The following is a 21,757-nucleotide window of genomic DNA, read 5'->3' as shown; positions in this document are numbered from 1 at the left end:
GGTTGAGCGTCGGCCTAGGATCCAGGAGATCGCAGTTTGATTCCTGGTCAGGGCACATGCCCGGGTCACAGGCTCGCAGCCCATCAATGACTCTCTCATCATTGATGTTTCTATCTCTCTCTCCCTCTCCTTTCTTCTCTATGAAATCAGTAAGATATATTCCTTTTTAAAAAGGAGAACCCAGTTCCCACATGCTTATCAATCTCTGCTTACCTCACATTTCCCAAGGTCCAGTTGGCCAGAGCAAGTCACGTGACTAAAACCAGGACCCTGTGGGAAGGGACTGCACAGGCATGGATACCAGATGTCCTGATTCACTGGGGAACCAGTAGTAAACCAATCCACACAGTGTTGTTTAACTCTTTAAATAGTAGGTTACAGGTCTGATCTTTTTTTTTTTTTTGGTACATCTCTCAGGTGTGCTTTCATTGTACAGAGCTCTTCTGCTCTTCATTCCCCTTTGTCATGTGATAAGTTGACTTGGATACTTTCCTGTTGCTCTATTTGATGTAAAATTTGTTTTCCTGAACTTTTAGACGATGGTGTGGTTTAGGGTAGCTTTTCTAACTTAATAGACTTCTCTCTTCTGTGGTTTTGGTGAAGTCAAAACCCAGGGCAGCTTGCTAGCTGGGATTTCCGGGCTCGGTTCCACTTGCTCACTTGTACCTGGATCTGCTCTGTTTTTGGTCTGCGGGGCCCTGTGCTTCTCAGTTGGATTACAGTCCCACCAGTGTCTCCTTGGGCTCTTTCCTCGAAGGGGCTCTGGCTGCGCTGATTGGAGGGATTTGGTGGCTCAGACGGCTCCAGCTCCTACAGGACGTGTCGGGGCCCTTACCCTCCCCTGACGTCAGGCTGGACAAGCTCCTCTTGGTCTTAGCCTCTGCTTTCAGAGTGGCCGCTATGCTTCCCAGTGGCTGGGAATTTGGGGGCCTGCAGGCTATTTTGGGGTTCTCTGTCCTCTGGTTTGTCATATGCTATCCTGCTTCTTCCCTGTGTCTCCCCCTGTGTAGAAATCCTCACCATGGAGGCTCACACTGTTGCTGGTTTGTTCCTACCCACTTGTATCTTGGGTTTGTGGGGACAACTTAGTTTTGCAGTAAATGTTGCCCATGGTTCTTGGGTTAGCTGTTTATCTGCTCTGTCAGTTTTTATATGTGGATTTGTGGAGATTCGAAAACTGTGTTACCACCTCCCCAGAATCCGCTGCTGGGCCCTTCATCTTTAACTTATTACATATGTTAAATAAATGAAGTTTGGCAATAAATAGTGACAAAAATATTACTTTTTAGTATTTACTAGGTGCCAGGCATTGAGCTAAGTGCTTATTTCATCCTCACAGACAGCAAGTGGCACAATTATTTAGTCCTGCCGCAGAGCTGAGGAAAAGGCCAAGAGAGGTTGGGTGACTTGCGCAGGTCGACATGGGTGGTGATGTCAGACCCAGGCCAGGGTGAATGCGAGAGGTGCACACACCAGGGTGTCCCCTCTCTTCAGATGATCCCTTTGGGAGCCCAGCAAGGCTTTCGCTGTTGATGATCTTTTTGAAGTCCTTTCCAGAAGGATCCAGAGCTGGGTCAGATCTGTCTAAGGAGATCACTGACTTAGGATTCCAGAGAGATCAGATGGGCAGGAGAGTGGGGGCAGGAGGTGTGAAGGCCACCTCACAGGTGTCCGGGCCATGCAGAGGGTTACGGTGCTGTCCTCTGGGTAGGAGCAGCAGGTGTATGGGGTGGTGAGAGTGACAGGTTTGAATCTGAGGTGTCTGTGGGAACCTCAACATAGTCAGGCGCTCCTGGGGCAAATGGAGAGTGATGTGGACGGGACCAGTGGATTGAGGGGTTTCAGTGCTGAGATATGAAGCCCTAGGGGAGGACGTGGGAGGAAGAGCACTGACCCTGAGGCCCAGGAGACCAGGCTGGAGGGGTGGGGAGAAGTTGGAGTCACCATGTCCAGAGGGGGCCAAGGAGAGAGCGATCACATAAGAGAAGGCTCTCCCCTCTGGCCTCCATCACCCTACGAATGAGTTCTGACTTCCTGGGGTTCAGGCTCGATCTCCAGTAGGGGGCGTGCAGCAGGCAGCCAATCAATGACTCTCCCATCTGTGATGTTTCTCTCGCCCTCTTCCTCTCCCTTCCTCTCTCTAAAATAAATAAAAACATGTTTTTTAAAAAATCATCCAACTGCCCTGGCAGGTATGGCTTTGGTTGGGCTTCATCCCGTGCACCAAAAGGTCGCCGGTTCGATTCCCAGTCAGGGCGCATGCCCTGGTTGTGGGCTCCATCCCGGGTAGGGGCGTGCAGGAGGCAGCCATCTGATGTTTCTCTCTCACATCGATGTATCTTTTTCTCCCACTCCCTTCCTCTCTCTCTAAAAATCAATGAAAAATCTTTTATTTTTATTTTATTTTTTATTTTTTTATATATCTTTATTGATCTCAGAGAGAGGAAGGGAGAGGGAAAGAGATAGAAACACCAGTGATGAGAGAGTCACCATTGATCGGCTGCCTCCTGCAGGCCCCCACCGGGGACTGAGCCCACAACCCGGGCATGTGCCCTGACCGGGAATTGAACTACGATCTCCTGGATCCTAGGTCTACGCTCAACCCCTGAGTCACACCCAGCTGGGCATAAAATCTTTTAAAATTTCAAAAGAAAGAAAAAAAATGTTGATACAAACCTTATTTCAGATGGGTTGAGCCAGTGCATAAGACACACCTCAGCTTTGCCCTTCCCAGCTGTGTGACTTCCTTCTCATGCCCTCCCTCTCTGAACCCCCCTGAAAACGGTGTCAGATGATGACATGGCCCTGGGGGCCGTTGTGCAGATGAAAGGAAAACCCAAGGGGGAAGGAATGTTCTAAAGCACCAAGTAAATGGAGAGTCTTGCTAGAGGGCAGCTGGAATTTGGCCGCTGGGCCGATTCGTGTCCGGCCTCCATGTGGGGCCCAGATGCGGGCGCCTGTGTCCTCCCTCGTCTGCCTCGCCCGCACACCTTCCCACGCTGTCTGAATGCCAGTCTGGAAACGGAGTGAAGATGTCTTTAATCACAGCATGTCCTGGTTCCCCGGGACAGGTTCTGGCTGCTCCGACAGCTGTAAAATGGAACAATGTTGTGAATTAATTTGCTAGAGATGATGCACATTTCACAGAATTTTCCTGGAAGCCCAACTGAGCGATTAGACCTTAGGGTGCACTCCTGACCTCGAGGTGGGGTGAGGCAGTGAGATGAACCCACCACTCAGCATCCCGGAGAGTGGCGGGGCCGGGGACCCCGGGACAACTGCAGTCCCCTGGAGTGTAAGAATCCGCCACACGTGGGCCCCTCCCGTCCTTCACTCCTTTCAGATTGAGGTGAAATTGAGCATCTTAAAGCAAACGTTTCTGCGGCATTAGCGCATCCACATTGTCGTAACCTCTACCACTGTTTAGTTCCAGAGCATGTCACCACCCCATAGGGACACCCACTAGACAGTTGCTCCCCTCCCCCCGCCCCTGGCAACCCCCTTCTCCCCCCTGCCTGCAGACTTACGGACGCCGGGCATTTCATGTTCGGTCCCACATGTGCTAAAATAGACTCGTTCCTGAGATAGGCGGCGGCACCGAGGGCTCTGAACGTCCCTGGTGGTCAGGATGCCTGGCCCAGTGTTGGTGCCAGAAGCAGGGTGACGTCTACTAAGTTCTCAGCCCCTTGGGGTTTTGTTTCTTCATCTCAGCTCACACTTGCACCCCCCACACCCCCTTCCTCATGCTGATGTGATTCACGTTCCACCAAATGCGCCTGCTCCGGGGGCCTGTCCCTGACCCCAGAGCAGCCGGCTCCACCGCACACGTGGCTCCCACTTACATTCTGCCCGGTGGTCCCCGCACTGTGTCCTGGGATGCCCGCCGCTTTTCTCGGGCCAGCTCCAGGCTTGTGGAGGGCAAGAAGCATGTGGCATAGCGGATGGAGTGCAGGCCTACGGTTCCTCTCCCCATGTCCCCTCTCAAAGGGGCGGTGGGTGTAAACAGACACGTGGTGACACTTTCTTTGTCCTATCTTTGGCAGCCCCAGAAGTGTTCCAAGCCTACGTGGACGGCGGTCCCGGGTACTCGTACCCTGTTGACTGGTGGTCCCTGGGCGTCACGGCCTACGAGCTGCTCCGGGGCTGGGTAAGACCTACGCCTGTGCAGTGGACATGGGGGGCCGTGGAAGTGGGGGGTTCAGGTGGTCCCAGGCTTGGGAGGAGGCACGTCCTTCTCCTGGGAGGCACAGGGTGGCAGGAAGGAGCACCGTGTGAGGAGTCAGAGGCCTGGGTGTCAGCTCTGAGGTCCCTGAGCCTTAGCAAGCTTCTGGTCCACCCCTCAAGGGGAGGATCGCGCCGAGGTCAGCAGCTCATCAGTGGCAGCTCAGATTTGGGAAGCACCTTGACCTGGTGATTTCAAATGCTGCCTCTTTCCACCCAGTGTGACATGCCTGCCTCACCTTCCAGCTTGGTTTGAAGTCCTTTTGGGGTGCGGGCCATGTGTCTTCCACTCTTTCTGCTTGTCTGTTTGTTCTTTGGAGGGGGGGAGCAGGTGCTCAGGTACTGTCTAAGCTGCTCCCCCAGGGTCACCGTCGGGAGGGCCTTCCCAAGCTTCGAGAGGTCCTTAGACACAGGCGGCTGGCCGTGCGATGTTCCGAAACAGTCAGGAGGTTTAACGCTCTGTCAGACTGGGAGAGGAGAGGGTTATGCCTCCTCGATGTGGGGGGAGAGGGTCGCAGGTGAGAACAACACGCCTCCCCCATCTCTCAGCGCACCCAGACCCAGACCTTGGCAATTCCAGCCGTGTGCCCTCGCAGGCAGGTGCAGCCAGGGCAGGGAGAGGTGGGGGCTGGGACTGAGGTGCCCAGTGGAGGTGCCCAGAGCCGACTTCTCCAGGCCACCCTCCTAACCCCCCATCCTGAGCCTAGAGCAGGGACTCTGGGTTAGGTGGTTGGCTATGGCTCCTGCCTCTCTCTGCCACTTACCAGCTCTGTGACCTTGTCAAGACCCTTAACCTCCTGTGGCCTTAAAGGAGCACCCACCTGCCCCACAGGCCTGGTCACTGTGGGCACATGGGTCCAGGCCACCTGCTCTGCTGCGACAGAGGACACCCCCGCTCCCTGAAGGAGAGTGAACCGTCCCTGGTAATTACACAGTTGTAACCCACCATGAGGTCTCGCCTTGGCTCCCTCTGATCCTGCCCGCTGTCCTTTGCAGAGGCCCTACGAGATCCACTCGGCCACGCCCGTGGATGAGATCCTCGGCATGTTCAAGGCGGAGCGCGTGCACTACTCCTCCACATGGGGCAAGGGGACGGTCGCCCTGCTCAGGAAGGTAAGGCGGCCGCAGCCTGCCTGGCCGGAGCTGAGGTCACAGTGCGCGCACAGGCCTCCCGGCGTGTTAAGGAAGGAGATGATGGAGCGACAGTGGATGTAAAGCGAGCGGGGCTCTCCCCGGCCTCCCACGCGGGCCCAGCATCTTGCATTCGGGATCCCAGAGCTGCTGGCGGGAGGAGCGGGGCTCAGAGTCCCGGCTGTGACAGCAGAGCCCGGCTTTCTCACCACCACAAGCTCCTAATACACAGAGATACTTACTGCAGGTGGCTCTTCAAAATGTTTCTGCAAAGTGTCCTTAACTCGGTGAGCTTTAAGAAGTCCGGCACCTCCTGACTTTATTCGGGAACTGTTGTTATTAGAATGAGGCCGCGGTTCCCAAAGTGTGGCCCAGGGACCAGCAGGGTCAGCACCTCCTGGGAGCTCATTGGAAAGTCAGGTTCTCAGAGTCGTCGAGCCCTGGGGGTGAGCCCAGCTGTCTGTGTTTTGATGACTTCTCCGGGGCAGTAGGTCCCCGTGCCCTCCCTCTGAGGCTGGCTGTCCGCTTTGGTCACTTGGAGTCCTCAAAGCCTCCAGAGTGGAACGATGCTGACGGCATCGGTTGTCCTGTGCCGGCACTGGTTGAGGGTGTATGTCCTGGGCTATGAGCTGGGTCTTCTCAGTTCACCCCTTCAAGCCCTGTGGTGGTGTACCCTGAGGAGTGGCATTATCCCATAGTAGAGATGCGAAAACTGAGGCTCAGGAGTGTAGAACACTTCCATCAGTGCCACAGGGCTGCCAAGGGGCAGAGGCAGGGTTTTATCCAAGCCTTCTGACCGCTGAGCCCAGCGCTTGCTCCCTACCCCCACCAGCCTCCCCCAGGCTCCCCCGGCCCCCTCGAATGACGCACTGTTAGCTGACTTGCGTTAGATGAGAGTCACTACCTGGTTTTTAGGAGTCAGTGGCACGTAGCCCACTGGTCACTGGATCGCTGGAAGCCCCTCCCACCTGCCAGTGCCCTCCCCACCCACTCACCCAGTGAGTCAGACAACTGCCACCCAAACCTTGAGCCCCCTGTACAGCAATGAGGTGGGGTCTCTGTTTAAATGGGCACCCCTTTTGGGGGGCATCCCCTAAAAAGAGGCCACCATGACCAGCAGATGCGGCCCTGCCAGGCATCCCTCACGTGGTGACTCTAGCCCATCCCCTGGGCACGGGGAGATTTCTGCAGTGACAGACAGGAACAGACTGTCAGGGGCTCTGACTCCCGGCCCCCATCTGTGGGCAGCTGGGTGCTGACCTGCCCTTAGCACGTGCCGGTCCTTCCTAGTCCCCCTAGGGTCTCACCCAGTCATGAGCTGGATGTGGAGCGTGACCATCGCTCTTCTGGAGGAACACAGGGCAGCTTACCCGAGGCCACTCATGTTGGAGTGGCCGTCCCAGGGCTAGGACTCCTGTCCTTACGTTTTTAGGCCAGGTGCTCTCTGCATCAGATGGGCAGAGTGTTTGACAGGCTGAGAGCCCCGTTTGCAGGGTGGTAGCCTGTGGCTGCTCTTACATTGCATCGCCCTGTTAGCAGAAATCTCTTTGGGAAGCTGAAAATTGTCCCCTTGACGACAAATGGGGTCAATGCACCTGGTCACAGAAGTCGCCTCACACTGTCCGGTGAAACTTTATGACACTTGGCATGTCCCATTATCAAGCTGAAAGTCCTGAGACAGGGCAGCTGGTTCCTTTTATTTTTAATTGGAAGCCTCTGCAGACACCAGGGAGAGCCAGGGTGTCATAGGGTCACAGTCCGTGAGGGGGCACAGTGGCCGCAAAGGTAGTCTCTGCCCAGAGTCCCTTGCTGGGTGACCTGTGGAAGCAGCCTGACCTCTCAGTCCCTCCTTGCTGTAAAGATGAGCGTAGGTCCAGCGACAGCGTCCCAGACAGGACACAGCATGGCTGGAGCGTGAAGAGCAGAGGCCCCTCTATTTCCCCAAGACCGCACCCTAGGAACCCGCTAACCTTGGTGGCACACAGCTCAGGCAGGCACATTTGCCCTGTGTCCCCAGCTCCTGACCAAGGACCCCGAGAGCCGCCTGTCCAGCCTCAGCGACATTCAGAGCTCACCCTGCTTGGCCGACATGAACTGGGACGCGGTGTTCGAGAAGACGCTGGCGCCCAGCTTTGTGCCCAATGTGAGTGGGGTCCTGTCTGATGGCATGCCACCCCTCTGCAGGTCCCCCGCCTTGGTGTGAAGGAGGGTCCCTGATGCTGGCCAGAGGGCCCACCGCTGCCCACGGCTGCTGAGCAGCAAAGGGTCTCGGTTCACTGAGACTCAGCACGAGTGCCAGGTCGCCGCCTCGCTGGTACCTGTCGCCACCTGCTGTCTGAGTGGAGGTGGATACTCTGGCTCAGCAGGCCTCCCACCCGTGGACACACACACACTCATTCATACACACACACACACACACTTACACATTCACGTGCACACACATACGCATACACACACAGTCACACACACATTCACACTCAGTCACACACTAACTCACACTAACAGACACATTCACACACTAACACCAACACTCGCACACTCACATTCACACTCACACTGACACACACACTCACACCCACAAGCTCAAAAGCAAAAGAGCAGAAAGACTTGCTGAGGCCTCTAGGCCGGCAGGTGGGACCCAGTCTCCCCGGAGTGTATGTTGTGTTAGATTATTTTAAAGACTGTCGCTCCTTTGGATGCAAATGTTCCCACAAATCGGCGTCTACAAGGATCCAAGGCTTCAAGCTCCCCCCACAAACCCTGGTTATGACACTCGGGCACCTTCCTGAGGGCAGATCCTCCCACAGCCTCATCTGTGTTCTGGACGCGCTGCTCAGGCAGCAGAGCCTGGGGACACTAGTTCTTCAGGTCCCTCCCAGCGAGCACACCGGGTCCCCGCCCCCCCAGCCTGGGGCAGTGTCCTGGGGGGTCTGGCCCTGCCCTCCGAGCCCGCCTTCTCCTCGCTGCCCTCCCGCCAGCCCGGTGTCCACAGCACCCTCTGCAGACTCTGTCCCCCAGGACTGGGGAGTGTCGGATGTTGACGGTGGGGCTGCCCGGGGTGGGGGTCAGGGTCGTGGAGATAAATGAAGGGTGCGTGCAATGGGAATGTGTTGCTTTGCATCGTCAGAAGAAAAATACACAACCGATGCATCACCCAGCAGTAGGTCGCTGTTCCCTGTTGAATGAATGAATGAGAGATTGAATGAATGAGTGAAAATAAAATTCAGTGATGGGCCGAACCAAGAGAAACCATGTTTTCCTTCCAGAAAGGGAGACTGAATTGTGATCCCACATTTGAACTTGAAGAGATGATCCTCGAATCCAAGCCCCTTCACAAAAAAAAGAAGAGGCTGGCGAAGAACAGGTCCAGGGACGGCACGAAGGACAGCTGTCCTCTGGTGAGCGCCGTGCGGGCGGGCCTCGGGGGCCGGGGCCCTGGACTCCCGGGGATGCAGCTGGGCCAGGCTGCCTTTGAGACAGAGGGAGGCATGTCGTTCACCATCCAGACACCTTCGCTGGCCGTAAATGAGGCGCCTCCGTCCAGCACGTGGTCTTTCACTGCACAAAGCTGTGACTGCCCCACCGCAAGCCTCCAGGCGCGAGTTCGGTGCTGGGTGACGTGGGCGCCTTGCTGAGTCTCCTGAGCGCCCTTTGAAAAGCTCCATGCTCTGGAGACATCCGGGGCTGCACTGTGACATTTGTGGGGCCCTGGGCTCGCTAGGCTGCCGTAAAGTGTCACAACCTCAATGGCTTAAAATAAGTGAAATTTACTCTCTTACAATTTTGGAGGCCAGAAATTCAAAATCAATGCATTAGCTGAGCCAGGCTCTCTCCAAAGGCTTCAAAAAGGGTCCTCCCTGGCCTGTGCTGGCCTCTAGGGGTGGCTACAGTCTTTTTTTTAAAAATCTGTTTTCATTGATTTTAGAGAGAGAGGAAAGGAGAAGGGGAGATGTGAGAGAGAAACATCAACCTTGATGGCTGCTTCCTGCATAGCCCCCCACAGGGGATTGAGCCCGCAACCCGGGCATGTGCCCTGACCGAGAATGGAACCATGACCTCCTGGTGCATGGGTCAGCGCTCAGCCACTGAGCCACACCGACTGGGCTTGGCCAGCTGTCTTGACTGCATCACTTTGTCTCTGCCTCCATCGTCACGTGGCGTTTTCCTCTCCGTGGCTCTGTGTCTTCACGTGGCCTTATTTGAAGGACACCTGTCATTGAATTGAGGGCCCACCCTGCTCCAGTATGACCTCATCTTAACTAGTTACAGCTGCAACAGCTCTGTGTCCAAATAAGGTCACATTCACCCGTTGAGAGGGTAAGACTTCACCATATGTTTTGGAGGAAGGGACAGAATCCAACCCACAACCGCCCCTTCTTCCAAAAAAGTATTTTAAAAATTATATTTTATGATTGCAATGGTATGAAGGTGAATATTACCTTCAGTGCTAGAAGTTCATTTCTTTTCTGCTTATTTTTAAGGAAATTAAAACATCTTTGTGGATCCTAAAAGTAGGGTGGCCCCAGACCCCATCCCCAGAGCCTCCTGAGTGTGTTTCTGAGGGCACAGTGGGGTGGGCGCTGCCCAGCTGTGCGGATACAGAGCGTCGGCGAGACAGGTGGCTCTTGACACCTGTTCTTGACGGGAGCAAGCAGCTGGCAGGATGGCGGCCTTCCCTTTCTCCCCACCCCCCTGCTAAATTAGGCCTGACGGACATTCACGTGATCAGGAAGCCAAGCCCAGGCTTTTCCACCCATAATCCACCCTAACGTGGCTTTCACGTGGGATTTAGTGGCTTCAGGTTGAGAAAAACATCTTCATCTGCCTGGCTCCCTGGCACAGCCGCCCACGCAGTCAGGGCTGCTCCCGCCACTTAGCGGCTCAGGCCCTGTGACCGGTCCCGTTTAGGTCAATCCCTGCTCGTCACGGTCTTTGTCCGTCACTCACAGTCACCTGTCCGTGTCTTTGCCAGAATGGACACCTGCAGCAGTGCTTGGAGACCGTGCGGAAGGAATTCATCATATTCAACAGAGAGAAGTAAGTCACCGGCCCCCCGGGCAGAGCCCCTGCAAACCACGGGGCTCCGGGAAGCCAGCCGTGACCCTGGGGGGGAGCAGCCGCTGACCCCGCGAGGCTGAGCAAGGCGCTCGCTCCCCTTTCTGGGCCTTAGCGTCTCTGTGGGAAACGGGGAAGCAGGCGGAGCCGGCCCAGGGAGGTGGCCCCGACAGGCAGGATGGCAGGTGGTGAAGGGCCTGAGGTCTGGAGGGAAACTGCCTGGGGCCGAGTCCTGGCACTGCCGCTGCGGCCACTGCTGGCGACCTGAGCAAGGTGCCTACCTTTCTGGCCTCGTTTCTGGCCTTGGCAAGTGGAGCTCACGGCCTTGCCCTGTGGTTGTTACCAGATTAAATGAGGTTGTTGCTATAGTGCCTGGCGTAGTAAAAACGGTTACTATTATGATTTAATGGGTGTGGGCTGTGCTGGACCCCAGCTTCTCGGGCTGGCAGGAGATGGGATGACGCTGAGTTGGGAGGGGCTCAGCTGGGGTCTGAGCTGGCCGAAGAGTTGCCCTCACAGGGGCCGCTCAGCGAAGGAAGCAAAGGGCCAGGCCTGGGCCCACCCACGTTTCTTGCCACATAGGTGAGTTCTCGGGCCACCATGATGGTGTCATGTCTCTGTCTCGGTTTGTGGATTCCTATGTGAGCAATGTTAATTCCTTCAGAGCGTGGAGAAGTCATCCCATGCTCTCCTTTCTCTAGCTCCAGACTAAGTGGCATAGGATTCAGGGGAAAGAGCAGGGGTGTTGGCAATAGGCAGCCCCTGGGTTGGAGTCCAGCTTCCCCAAGTCGCATGGCTAGTAAGTGGCAGCCCAGGGATGGAAACAGCCTGTCTCTAACCCGGGCCCTTAATGGCCCACAGTGCCTGGCACACAGAGCCTGGCACACAGATGGTGCTGGTGGAAAGGATGAGTGGAAGCATAGGGGAATGGATGGGTAGATGGGTGGAGGGTGGGTAGCAGTAATGAATGGAAATGTGAGAGTAGGCGGATGAATGGATGGGCAAAAGGGTGGTGGACGGATACATAGATGGGTGGGTGGGTGGGTGGCTGGGTAAGCAGGGATATGGGGGGATACATGGATGGGTGGATAGTGGGTAGATAAGATGAATGGACAGATGGATGGGTGAAGGAATGGATGAGCAGCTGGACAGGGTGGTGGGTGGGTGGATATGCCAGGATACGGGTGGGTGGTGAATGAATGGGATAGATGGACGGGTGACTGTGGACATGTGGGTGTATGGAGGGCGGACAGGTGAATAGATAGGAAAGGAGGTGGGATGGACAGGTGCGGTTGAGGGTAGATGGACGGACGTACAGAACTGGGTGGGTGATTGGATGGGTAGGAGATGGATGTGTGGGTGGACAGGTAAAAAGAGGGCGTAGGGTGGATCGGTGGGTGGGCAGGTAGTGAACAGATGAAATGGGTGAGTAGCTGGGTGAGTAGATGGATAACCTGATGGATGAGGGGTGGGTGGATCCTTCGGGGGGGGTTAGACGGCTGGTTGTGTGTACGGGAAGTGGGTCTGTGGGTGAGGGGTGGCCAGGCAGGTGAGTGAGGGTGGGCAGGTGGAGCCGCGGGTGGGATAGAACAGGTGGGTCGACGTGGGAGTGGATGGGTGGGTGGATGGGTGGAAGGGGGGAATGAGCGGGCAGATGGGTAAGTAAATGGATGGAGAGATGGGTAGGTGGACAGAAGCGGTGGGTGGGAAGATGTATGTGTGGGTGGGGGGGGTGATGGGTGGTGAATGGCGGGGGGGGGAGGGAGAGCTGATGGAGCAGGCGGAGCGCAGTCTTCGGAGCCTCCGGAACCAGATTAGAACCCCGGCTCTGTAGGCTGCAGGTGGGTGGGTGGGTGGCAGGGGCAGGGGGCAGGGTCCTCCCTTCTTATTCTGCCCCCGAGGCTCCCGCTGAGCCTGGCGGTAAGGTGCAGGGGCGTGACCCATGCCTCATTTAGGCACTGCTCCAGGCCTTCAGTGCTCACGGCCACCCCACCGAATTCTGCATGTGACGCCCCACAGAAGGGAGACTTGAAACAGCTAGTGCTCCTCCCAAAGGGGGCCCAGCGAGGACTGGTAGACGCTGCCTTACCCCCGGGTTTCCCTTCACTTCAGTCCTCCTTTTGCTCCTCCCTCCGGCTCCCCCCGTCCCATACCAACCACTACAGTCCAGCTCTAGTGCTGCCTCCTGCAGGAAGCCTTCCCTGATCCACATGAGATTTCAGAATCCACCCCTCCCTCCCCGGGGTTCCCGATCACTGTGCTCCACTCTTTTTGAGCAGCTTTTCTCAGTTATATTTTGTGTTAAAACGGGAGGACAGGAGTCTAGAGATAGCAACGCTGTGCTCAATATAACCACACTTGGGCATGTGTGCTATTTTTAAACACAAAATCCCAGCTTTGGGGCATTTGAAAGAAAACCTTAGAGGGATTCATTTTTATCTTACGAGAGCCCCAGAGAATTGCACCGTGTCACAGTTGTGAGCCGACAGCGGTGTCCTACTTTGGAAGTATTTCCCTCTCGCTTTCATAGGTTTCGTTGGCATTTTAGTATTTCCCTGGTTTTGACATGATTTCCTCTCTGGAGGTGCCCGAGTCTCAGGATGGAGGGGAGGCGGAGGGGGAGCTGGAGGGAAGATTCTTAGGCGCCTGCGGCCTTGTCTAGGGGTTCGAGCACCTCCTCCCTCCTCCCCCCGGCCCCACCCACCCACCTGCCTCTCACCTGGGCTTCAGCCCTGCCCTCCGGGTCCAGGTGCCCCCACCGCTAGGAGGGCATTGCGCCCTGACCACCTTCCCGGTCGCTCTGCCAGGGAGCTGCCAGCCCCGGGGGGAGGGACTGCGCCTGGCCCTCCTCCTGCAGGGGGACACAGGCAGGAGGCAGCAGCCCCCAGGCTCACTGTCACAAAACACGGCGTTGCTGCCGGTATTGCCTGAGGACTCGCTCAAATACCGGTGCTGTCGCTAACACTAGGCATTGCCACCCTACCCGCATCGTGCACACACACACACACACAGTTGTGATCCGTCCAAGGCCATGGACTGCGCTGTATTCACCTGGGGCCATCCACAGTGCCCTGCACGTGACAGGGACACAGATTTCACTTAAATCAGGCCGTAGGTCTGCGCTCTGATGGAACATCCTAATGTCAGAAGCACATGCAGCTCAAACCCCGTGTTTTTCAGACGACGCAGAACCACATTGACGTTATTTCCAGCCCCAAGCTGGATATTCACACACGGTCTCTCTGGCCCTTGAGCCCCCTGCTGAGAGAAGGCTCTGATCCCCCTTTAGGTGGAGAAACTGAGGCTCTGTGTGTACACTTAACTCACCTGAGTGCGCCCGAGCCGGGCTTTCACCACAGGCCCCCCTGGCTCCAAAGTGTCCAGCTTCCCTGGGCCAGCGGATGGTGTGGGCCGAAGGCTCCTCTGCCACTCTGCTCGCCCAGGTGTGTCCCTCCACCCGGCCCCCGTGTCCCTAACTCAGCCTGTGCTGTGCTTGTTTGCAGGCTGCAAAGGCAACAGGGCCAGAGCTGCCAGCTCCTGGGCCCCGAGGGCCCCGCGGGGAGCCAGGCCCCGGACAAGCTCCAGGACGGGCACAACAACAACGTTCTGGGCCACGCCTGCTCCCGCGGCTGCAGCAGCTAAGCCACCGCCGGTGGCTGCCCAGCAGGGCTGCGCCCCTCTCTGCCCTGCCCACCAAAAGACCCTCTGTGCCACGGCACCCCTGTCTCACCCCTGGCAACGTCGGATGCAGACAGAGCCCTGGGCTTGGAGCTGGGGAGCCTGGGTTCTGGTCCCAGCTGCCGGAATGATCCCTGTGTGACCTTGGACAGGCCTTGCCCTTCCTGTGCCTCAGTTTTCTGCATCTGCCAAAGGGGCCCAGCGCTCCACCCACCTCTAATCACACGGCTGTTGGGAGACTCCAGCTGGGTAGCAGACACACAGGACATCTGACATTTAAAAAATTGTGTACATGTGTCCAATCTAACCGTGATGCTGGGCGTGACTCCCATCCCCCCACGCAATTAGACCGTCACGACTTTGTGATTCGGCCCATTCTCGCTGTTTAGACGGTACTTTCAAAAATGTAGCTCAAAGGAAAATAAACATTGATGTGTTTGCCCTTCTGTGGAAGCACCGGTCTGCAACCGGGACGCCAAGCCTGGGGTGTCCTTCCCACCCAGCCCGTCCCTCCGACCCTCTGAGGGGGCACGGCCTGCAGACCAGCCCGGTCCCCAAGGTCTCCGGGCTGTGGACGCACCTCCCTCATCCACAGAAGACTGCCTCACCCCGTTTTAATTTCAGCAGGTCCCCACCCCGGTGTAGGTCCCCATTCACGAGGTCAAGTCCCTGACCACCCGTCACCCCTCTAGAGTGTCCTCAGAGTCCCCAAAAGCAAGCTGGCAGCAGAACTCTGACTCCCGCCCCCTCCAGGGTTCCCTGGGAAGTCATCTCATCAGGATCGTCTTGAAGAGGGTCCCTGGCTGCCGTTGATGAGCGGCCCCGTGTTGATACACGAGGACCGGGTCACCACAGACCGTGTGCTCTCGGGGACAGTGGGTCCAGGCAGGCCACGCTCCCCACGGCTGCTCGGGCGCGCCCGCCTTGGCCTGGAGAGCCTGCAGCGCCAGCAGTGAGCTCGGACTGGCACCGGCCTGTGCCCGGGGCCGCCCTGCCCATGCTGACGGGAACTCCTCGGGCAAACGCGTTGTCGCCTGAGCGTCTGTTCCCTCGTTTTAAAACGGGAGTAACAGCCACCATGCAGGTCATGACGGGGTTAAATCGGGCCCTGCGTGTGAGCATCGGGCACACACCACTCGCTGCCAACGTGGTCACCAGGGTCGTCATCGTCTGGAGAAACTGTCCTGCTTCCCTCACTGGCTGGTTTTCTGTAGAAACAAGCCTGGTGTGTGGGATCCTGTCACCTCTTCCTGGGATGTTAGTGTCTTTTCCTGCCCGGTCAGTGTTCGGTTGTTTCTATTTTTCCATCCGGCTTCCAGTTCCACTCAGCACATCGTGAATCAGTCCCCGGAGCTGCCGGTGTCATCGCGTGGGTTCCCTAAGGGACGTGCTCACGTATGGTGTGGCTTTATGTCTTTATTTCTCTAGATGGCCATTGTCTCCCCCTTGGAGCCAGGGCGACATCTGGACGGTGGTGCCCAGGGAAGCCTGCCGGGCCCGCCCACTTTTCATTCCCTGTCCCCGTCGGCACTGGCACTGTCCTGCCCCCTCCAGGGAGTGGCCGGTGCTTCTCTCTGCGCTGTGACCCCGCAACGTTCAGCGTTTCTCGGGGCCCCGGCTCCGTTCAAGTCCGTGCTGCCCCTGTGCAGAACAAACTCTCTCGGACACGCCCTCCTGCGCCCACCCTTGTTCTTACGCAGGGCTGGGGGGCTGGGCAACGTCCTCTGGGAGTTAGGACCCCAAGTTTAATGAGAAACAGAGACGATGGGGGGGAGGTACCCGCTCAGTGATGTGTTTTCTTTGTCCAGGAAATAAACCCACGCTTGGAATTTCAAGGCCCTGCCCAACTTGATCACGGATTATTATTGCTGTTACGTTATTGTTACTATTAATCCATCACCATCTTCGTTATTAGTTTTTACTTACCAAGGTGCAGTCTGTACACTAGGGGAGAATACTCGAAATTCTCCACCTGAGAAAACTACTCCCCAAATTCCCTCAGACTGTGGGTCAGACTTGACGCGGCCCCCACGGGGGTGCGGAGGGACCAGGGTTTGCCTTAGGGCGCGGCCGTCGCCCGTCTCCTCTACGCGGGGTGCCTGGCGACTCCTGCCTCTGCCCGTTGAAACGGGTCTTTCTGAGGGGCCAGCCCCCTCTCCCAGGACCCCCCTGGTGGCCCCGCAGCACTAACCCGAGCCAGGCGTGGTCTCCTCCCCTGCTGCTCACGCAGCTTCTGGACCCTTCCCCCAGCTCGGCTGCCGTCACCTGCCCAGTAGGGCTCCTTTTGCCCCTGGCTCACCCTCCTTGGCCTCAAGTGAGCGGGCACAGGCCCGTCCCATGTCTGTCCCCTCCCGCCCTCACCTTCCAGTCCCAACAGCCCCCGGCTCTAAGAATGTCACTGGTGAGTGAGTGCCGCGCCCCAGGACTGAGGAGGGACAGCAGATGGATTCTGATGCTGGTCGAAGTTGGGGGTGCTTCAGGAGCCCTCCAAATAGGTGCACCCCCACGGGCCACTCCTGCCCCGCGTCTCAAAGGCACCGTCACGTTTGACGGCGGGGGGCTAGCCCACCCCCAGGGGTCCTTACGAGTCCTCGCCTTTGTGCCAACTCTCTTGGGAACAAACACTCAGATCCCCAAACACAAACTAGGCTGCCAGGGAACAGAGTCCAATTCCCTCCACCTCCTGAGACTGCCTTTAAGAGGCAGGGTTTTCTCCGTATGTTTTTGTTTATGAAGTTTCTTTTTTCCTGAGAAAACTGAACTGAGCATCGGCGAAAAAGCTCAAGGTGCCGAGCTTAGGGGCCAAAAACTGCCTTTTCCCAGCATCGGAGCTTTCCTGACAGCTTCCAGCTGAGAGAAACCGGCCGGTTGCAGGATGAAGCCACCCAGAGAGGAGACAGCTGGGCAGGACGGTGCCATCCCCCCCGCCCCGGCCGGGCACTAGTTTCTCCTGGAGTCCGATTTGACGAGGTGCCTTCCCAGCCAGGGACCCCTCTGGGAGCATGCATACTTCACACATCGCCTCGCTTCGCCGTCACAACAAATCGAGGATGCACATGATTTTTTTTTCCCATTCAGAGATTAAAAATAGAAATTCGGGGAGGTTAGAGCTTGCTTGAGGTTGTTCAGGTAATAAAAGACTCTGGATTAGAACCCAGGGCCATCTGCCTCAAAACCTGAGCTCTTTTGTACGGATGTCAAATCTCTTAGGGGCCAAGTTCCTCCGCCGTCTCTGTCCATCCCAGCTCTCCAGGCAAGTCCCGTGAGGGTTGGTGAGACGGGGCGCGTCAGCATACAGGCTGTAATGCTCCCTAGGACGGGGGGGTGGGGGGGGGGCTGCTGTTGCTGCCCTTAATGTGTGACTGAGCCTTGGGTTCCTAATGCCACCTGGGGAGCCTCACAACCCTGATCAGGAAGGGGCTCGAACCGCCCACTGCACAGATGAGGAAAAGGGAGGCTGGGCCTGGCTCACTCATTCGCTCGGCAGGCCTGCCTGTCGCGAGCCCCTATCCCAGGAGCTAGGATACGCCAGTGGCAAACGAGATGCGAGTCCTTGCTCATGGAGCTGTCACTGGTAGGGAGAGAGAGACAACCAACCAGCAAATAGGTAAACGAGGCAACGTGCTCCCAGCTGCTGGGCGCTATGGAGAAAATAAAGCAGGAGGTGAGGGAAGGCGACAGGTGCGGAGGAGGGGGAGGGGCTGCAATTGTCATCTGGGGGAAGTCTCACGGAGATGGTAGCATTTGAAGGCTTAAATGAGGAAGCGAGCCGTGCCGGTGTGGCAAGAAGAGCATTGGAGAGAGAGCATCGGCAGGTGCAAAGGGCCTGAGGCAGCAGCGTGTCTGGCTGCTCAGGGCCAGAGTGGCTGGAGCAGAGTGAGAGGGGACTGAGAGGCAGGCAGGTGATGGGACAGTGAGTTTGGCTTTCCAGGGCAGGGAAAGGAGCCTGGCTTTTCCTCTGTCCACACCGGGAAACCCTTAGAGGCCTTGAGCAGAAGTTTAAGGCCATGACTTACATCTTCCTAGGACCAGCGATGAAGAAGCTTGTCTCACGCCAGGCGGCTGGTAGGGATAGAAGAGAAGGCCAGTGTGTCCGACCGGGAAGCCTGCATGCCCCTCCTCCACCCCTTATATCCGCCGAGTCCGTTTCCATCGCCAGTGACGGAGAGAGCCATGGGAAAGATAAACCAGGTGCTGGGGGAAGACCGCTGGGCGTGAGGCCTCTCTGAGCAGGTAATATGTGAGCTGAAACCCGAATGGTGGGGAGGAAATACATGCAGGAACAGATGTGCCAAGGTCCTGAGGCAGGACCAAGCTTGGCACGGGGGACGGGCAGAGAGAGAACAAAGGTGGCTGGATTAGGGGGAGCAGGGGAGATCGAGGCGGAAGAGGGGGTCAGAGAGAAGCCAGACCCTTCAAGGCCTTGCAGGCCACAGGAGGGAATCTGGATTTTATTCTTAGAGTCATGAGGAGCCATGGAGGATTTTAAGCAAGAAGTGACTTGCACTGTTTAAAGATGTATCTGGTTGTTCTGTGGAGGCAGAGCATGCAGGCCCCATGACATGAACTGTAATTCTCTATATAGAAAATCATACTTATTTAACGCACCTGTGCACCGTGCTGTGCGAGTGTGACATGAGAGTGTTATCTCCACGGAGGGTAGGAATTTGCACGAAGTGTTCACTGATTCTAGAACGGTACCTGGCATACGGCAGATATCCCGTTAGCTATCGGTTGGCTGGATGGATGGATGGATGGATATGCTTTGAAAGCTGTGAGGCACCACAGAAAGGTGAGAGGCTGGGGTCCTGCACTGACCATCCACGTTTCGAGCCTTTCCCAAGAGAACCTAACACAGCAATGGGAACTGAAGTGTTAACGTTCACTTCTGAGGATTTTTCTTCCATGGAGTGTGGTCAGTCAGCGCCAACAAATCTCCTGTGATTTTGTTGGGGGTGGGGACAGGGGTAGGGGTGGAAAATAGCCTCCTGCTAAATTATCAAATTAACACCTTTGGGCTTCCTTTTAGGTAACTTCGAATGCCTCACCCCAGGCAGCCTGGGGGATTATTTTCCAGGCGGACTGGCTGAGGGATGGAGGCTTTTGTTTTTCCGATTCCCCGCTGGTGGAAGCGTTTGATGGCCTGGCTGGTTTCTGTCTGCGTCTCACAATGATCTATCTCTTAGCACAGCATCTGGTGCATAGAAAATGCTTGATGCCTATTTCGGTGAACAAAGGGACGGCTGGTGGCCATACACATGGCTTTACTTTCTCTCATCTCTATTGTCTAAGGAAAAAACAAGCAGCATTTTTTCTTATTTATCTCCCTTTTTTTTGGTCAGCTGTGACAAAGCTGCAAGTTTCAAACGTGTCTACTGACAAGCCTTAAGTAACAGGCAATAGCTGAAGGTTTTCCAGCACCAATTCCAAGATGTTTGGGGGGGGGGGACCTCCCACCCCCAAAGGGCCTGAGGATGAGGTTTGGTGGCTACAATATCCAGGGACAATGTCCAGAGTCCCCTGCTGGTCACTCCGGTGGCGTTCTCCCCTTGCCAGGACCCCTGCGCTGACATCCTAGCCCAGGCTGCCTGAGGCTGGCCCGCCCGCCCCTCTGTGAGGTGGCCCTGCTGTCCCTCCCCAGGGGGTGGGTTTCCCTGCGTGCTCGCCTCAGCCAATCGCTTCTCTTCCAAATCGAGGTTTCCTGCAGGTGCATCTGATTGGTGGAGCCTGAGTCACATACCTGCCCCGACGCAAGGGAAGCTGGGAAATCGAGGCAGGTGTCACAAGGGGGGGAATCTCCCAGATCTGCCAGGGGCCTTCCAGAGCCTGGCAGGACAGACAGAACGCTGTCTGTCCGCCGCCCCTGGGCACCTGCTGGCTTCCCTGCCCCGGGGGCACGGCGGGCGCTCGGTCGGTCGGTGGCCACGCTGCTCGGTTGGGACCAAATGTGAGTCTTTCTGCTCAGGCTCCCGGGCGTGGAATTTACTCGCAGGGTCCACGTCACCGTGACCAGGATTTTGAGAGGATGAGCTACCGAATTCAACACGCAGTTTATCTTCTTCAGCCTCAGCAGCGGATTTCTAACATAGACACGTGCACTTATTCATGCAAATGTATTTCAAAGACACTGTTCTCTACAAAGACCTGGGTACGGAGTCTAGCTGTCATATCAGGGTGTCAGAGCCTCTCGCCAGGGGATGCGAGAGGAATCTGTTTTGCTTGATTTCCACCTGATGTGCTTATTCATGTTTGTTTGTTTGTTAATTCTCACCAGAGGAGCGAGGATATTTTTTTCCATTGCTTTTTAGAGGGAGTGGAAGGGAGAAGGAGAGAGAGAGAGAAACATCGATGTGAGAGAGACACACAGATTGGTTGCCTTCTGCACGTGCCCTGACTGGAGGGGGCAGTGGGGATCAAACCTGCAACCCAGGTTACGTGCCCTTGACCAGAATCAGACCCAGAATCCTCCGGTGCACCGGCTGACGTTCTAACCACCGACCTACACTGGCCAGGGCATGTTTGTTTTTTGAAGAAATACATGTAATAATTTAGAAACAGTAAGGAAAAATATTTGTATATAAAAATTAAAAACATTTGCATGACAAAAAACATAAAAATTAAAGTGACAAATATTACTCTTGGAAAATATTTGGAATTTAAAACACAATATTGACCAGGAGTTGTTATCCCTAATATATAAATCTCCATAGAGTGTCCCAAAATCATAGGAGAAAGAAAAACCTTAGAGAAAGAAAAATGAGCCCAGAAGTGAAGAAGGAATTCACAGAAAAAGACAAAGAATGTTAACTATGAAAAGGTGCATAACCGCGCTGACATGGGAAAGGTACATTAAAACTACTTTAGCTTAAAGCTTATAATCAAGATGTAGTAACAAGGACCAGGTTTACCCTCTCACTTGGATAACTTAAAAAAACAGACAAAATGTACAAAACAATCGTTTTGAAGACACTGGACATCAGACAGTGAAGGACGTTGACCCTGAGAGATGGAAACAAAGGAGGTGAACCCCACAATCGCCGCACTTTCTGCCTGGAGAGTCACCTAAGGCCCTGCTGCAGGGAAGGGAACCCAGGGGGAGCCCGGGGTCCCTGAGTTTAAGAGATGGAGGGGAGAGTCTAGAGATGCAGGTGGCCAGAGGTTGTCAGGCAGAGTATCAAAGAGGACAGGACAACAGGGGGCAAGAACTGCAGAGACCTGCGGAGGGCACCCCCACTATTCAGGGGAGTGCGGTCAGCACACACGTGCGAGAAAACCAGCGCCGGAGGCCACGGAGCGAGCAGCGCTCACGTGGGGCTGGGGTGCTGCTCCCACCGGCCAGACCGGAACCCCTTGTAGGTCGGGGTCCTTCTGCAGAGCGCAGCAAACCCTCGATTTTGTGGACCTCGATTTAATGGACAAAATTCCCGGCCCATATGTCATACGTGAAAAGGAACACCTCGTTAATTTAAAAATGCTTTTAACCAAGGCTTGCTTATAATTCAACTAATGGGTTATTTTTTTGTTTTGTTATTAGTTCACTGTTATTTTTTTTTTAGAAGAATGTGCATTCTGTTGTGGTTGCATAAAATGCTTTTTTTTTTTTTTTTAATATATCTTTATTGATTTCAGAGAGAGGAAAGGGGAGAGAGAGAGAGAGAGAGAAACATCAATG

The 21,757-nt window shown here is 55.8% G+C and overlaps 1 protein-coding gene across 4 annotated transcripts in view; it reads left to right on the top strand.

The window, feature by feature from the left end:
• The window catches only part of STK32B (serine/threonine kinase 32B), a 616,411-nt gene that overhangs the window by 157,571 nt on the left and 437,083 nt on the right, over positions 1-21,757 (top strand). For 3 of the 4 annotated variants that reach the window (XM_081137973.1, XM_081137971.1, XM_081137974.1), the window contains exons 7-12: positions 4,044-4,147; positions 5,218-5,334; positions 7,370-7,495; positions 8,619-8,750; positions 10,325-10,389; positions 13,911-15,920. In XM_081137973.1, the coding sequence (XP_080994099.1) occupies positions 4,044-4,147; positions 5,218-5,334; positions 7,370-7,495; positions 8,619-8,750; positions 10,325-10,389; positions 13,911-14,049 (683 nt within the window). In that variant the 3' untranslated portion in view covers positions 14,050-15,920. Of the gene's footprint in view, positions 1-4,043; positions 4,148-5,217; positions 5,335-7,369; positions 7,496-8,618; positions 8,751-10,324; positions 10,390-13,910; positions 15,921-21,757 lie in introns of those variants that run through there. The other variant, XM_081137972.1, reaches the window with a different exon arrangement.

Source organism: Miniopterus schreibersii (genome assembly GCF_964146895.1).
Source record: "Miniopterus schreibersii genome assembly, chromosome: 1".
Classification (NCBI taxonomy): domain Eukaryota; kingdom Metazoa; phylum Chordata; class Mammalia; order Chiroptera; family Miniopteridae; genus Miniopterus; species Miniopterus schreibersii.
The sequence above is the reverse complement of the archived record's forward strand: the minus strand, read 5'-3'. Positions and strand labels throughout refer to the sequence as shown.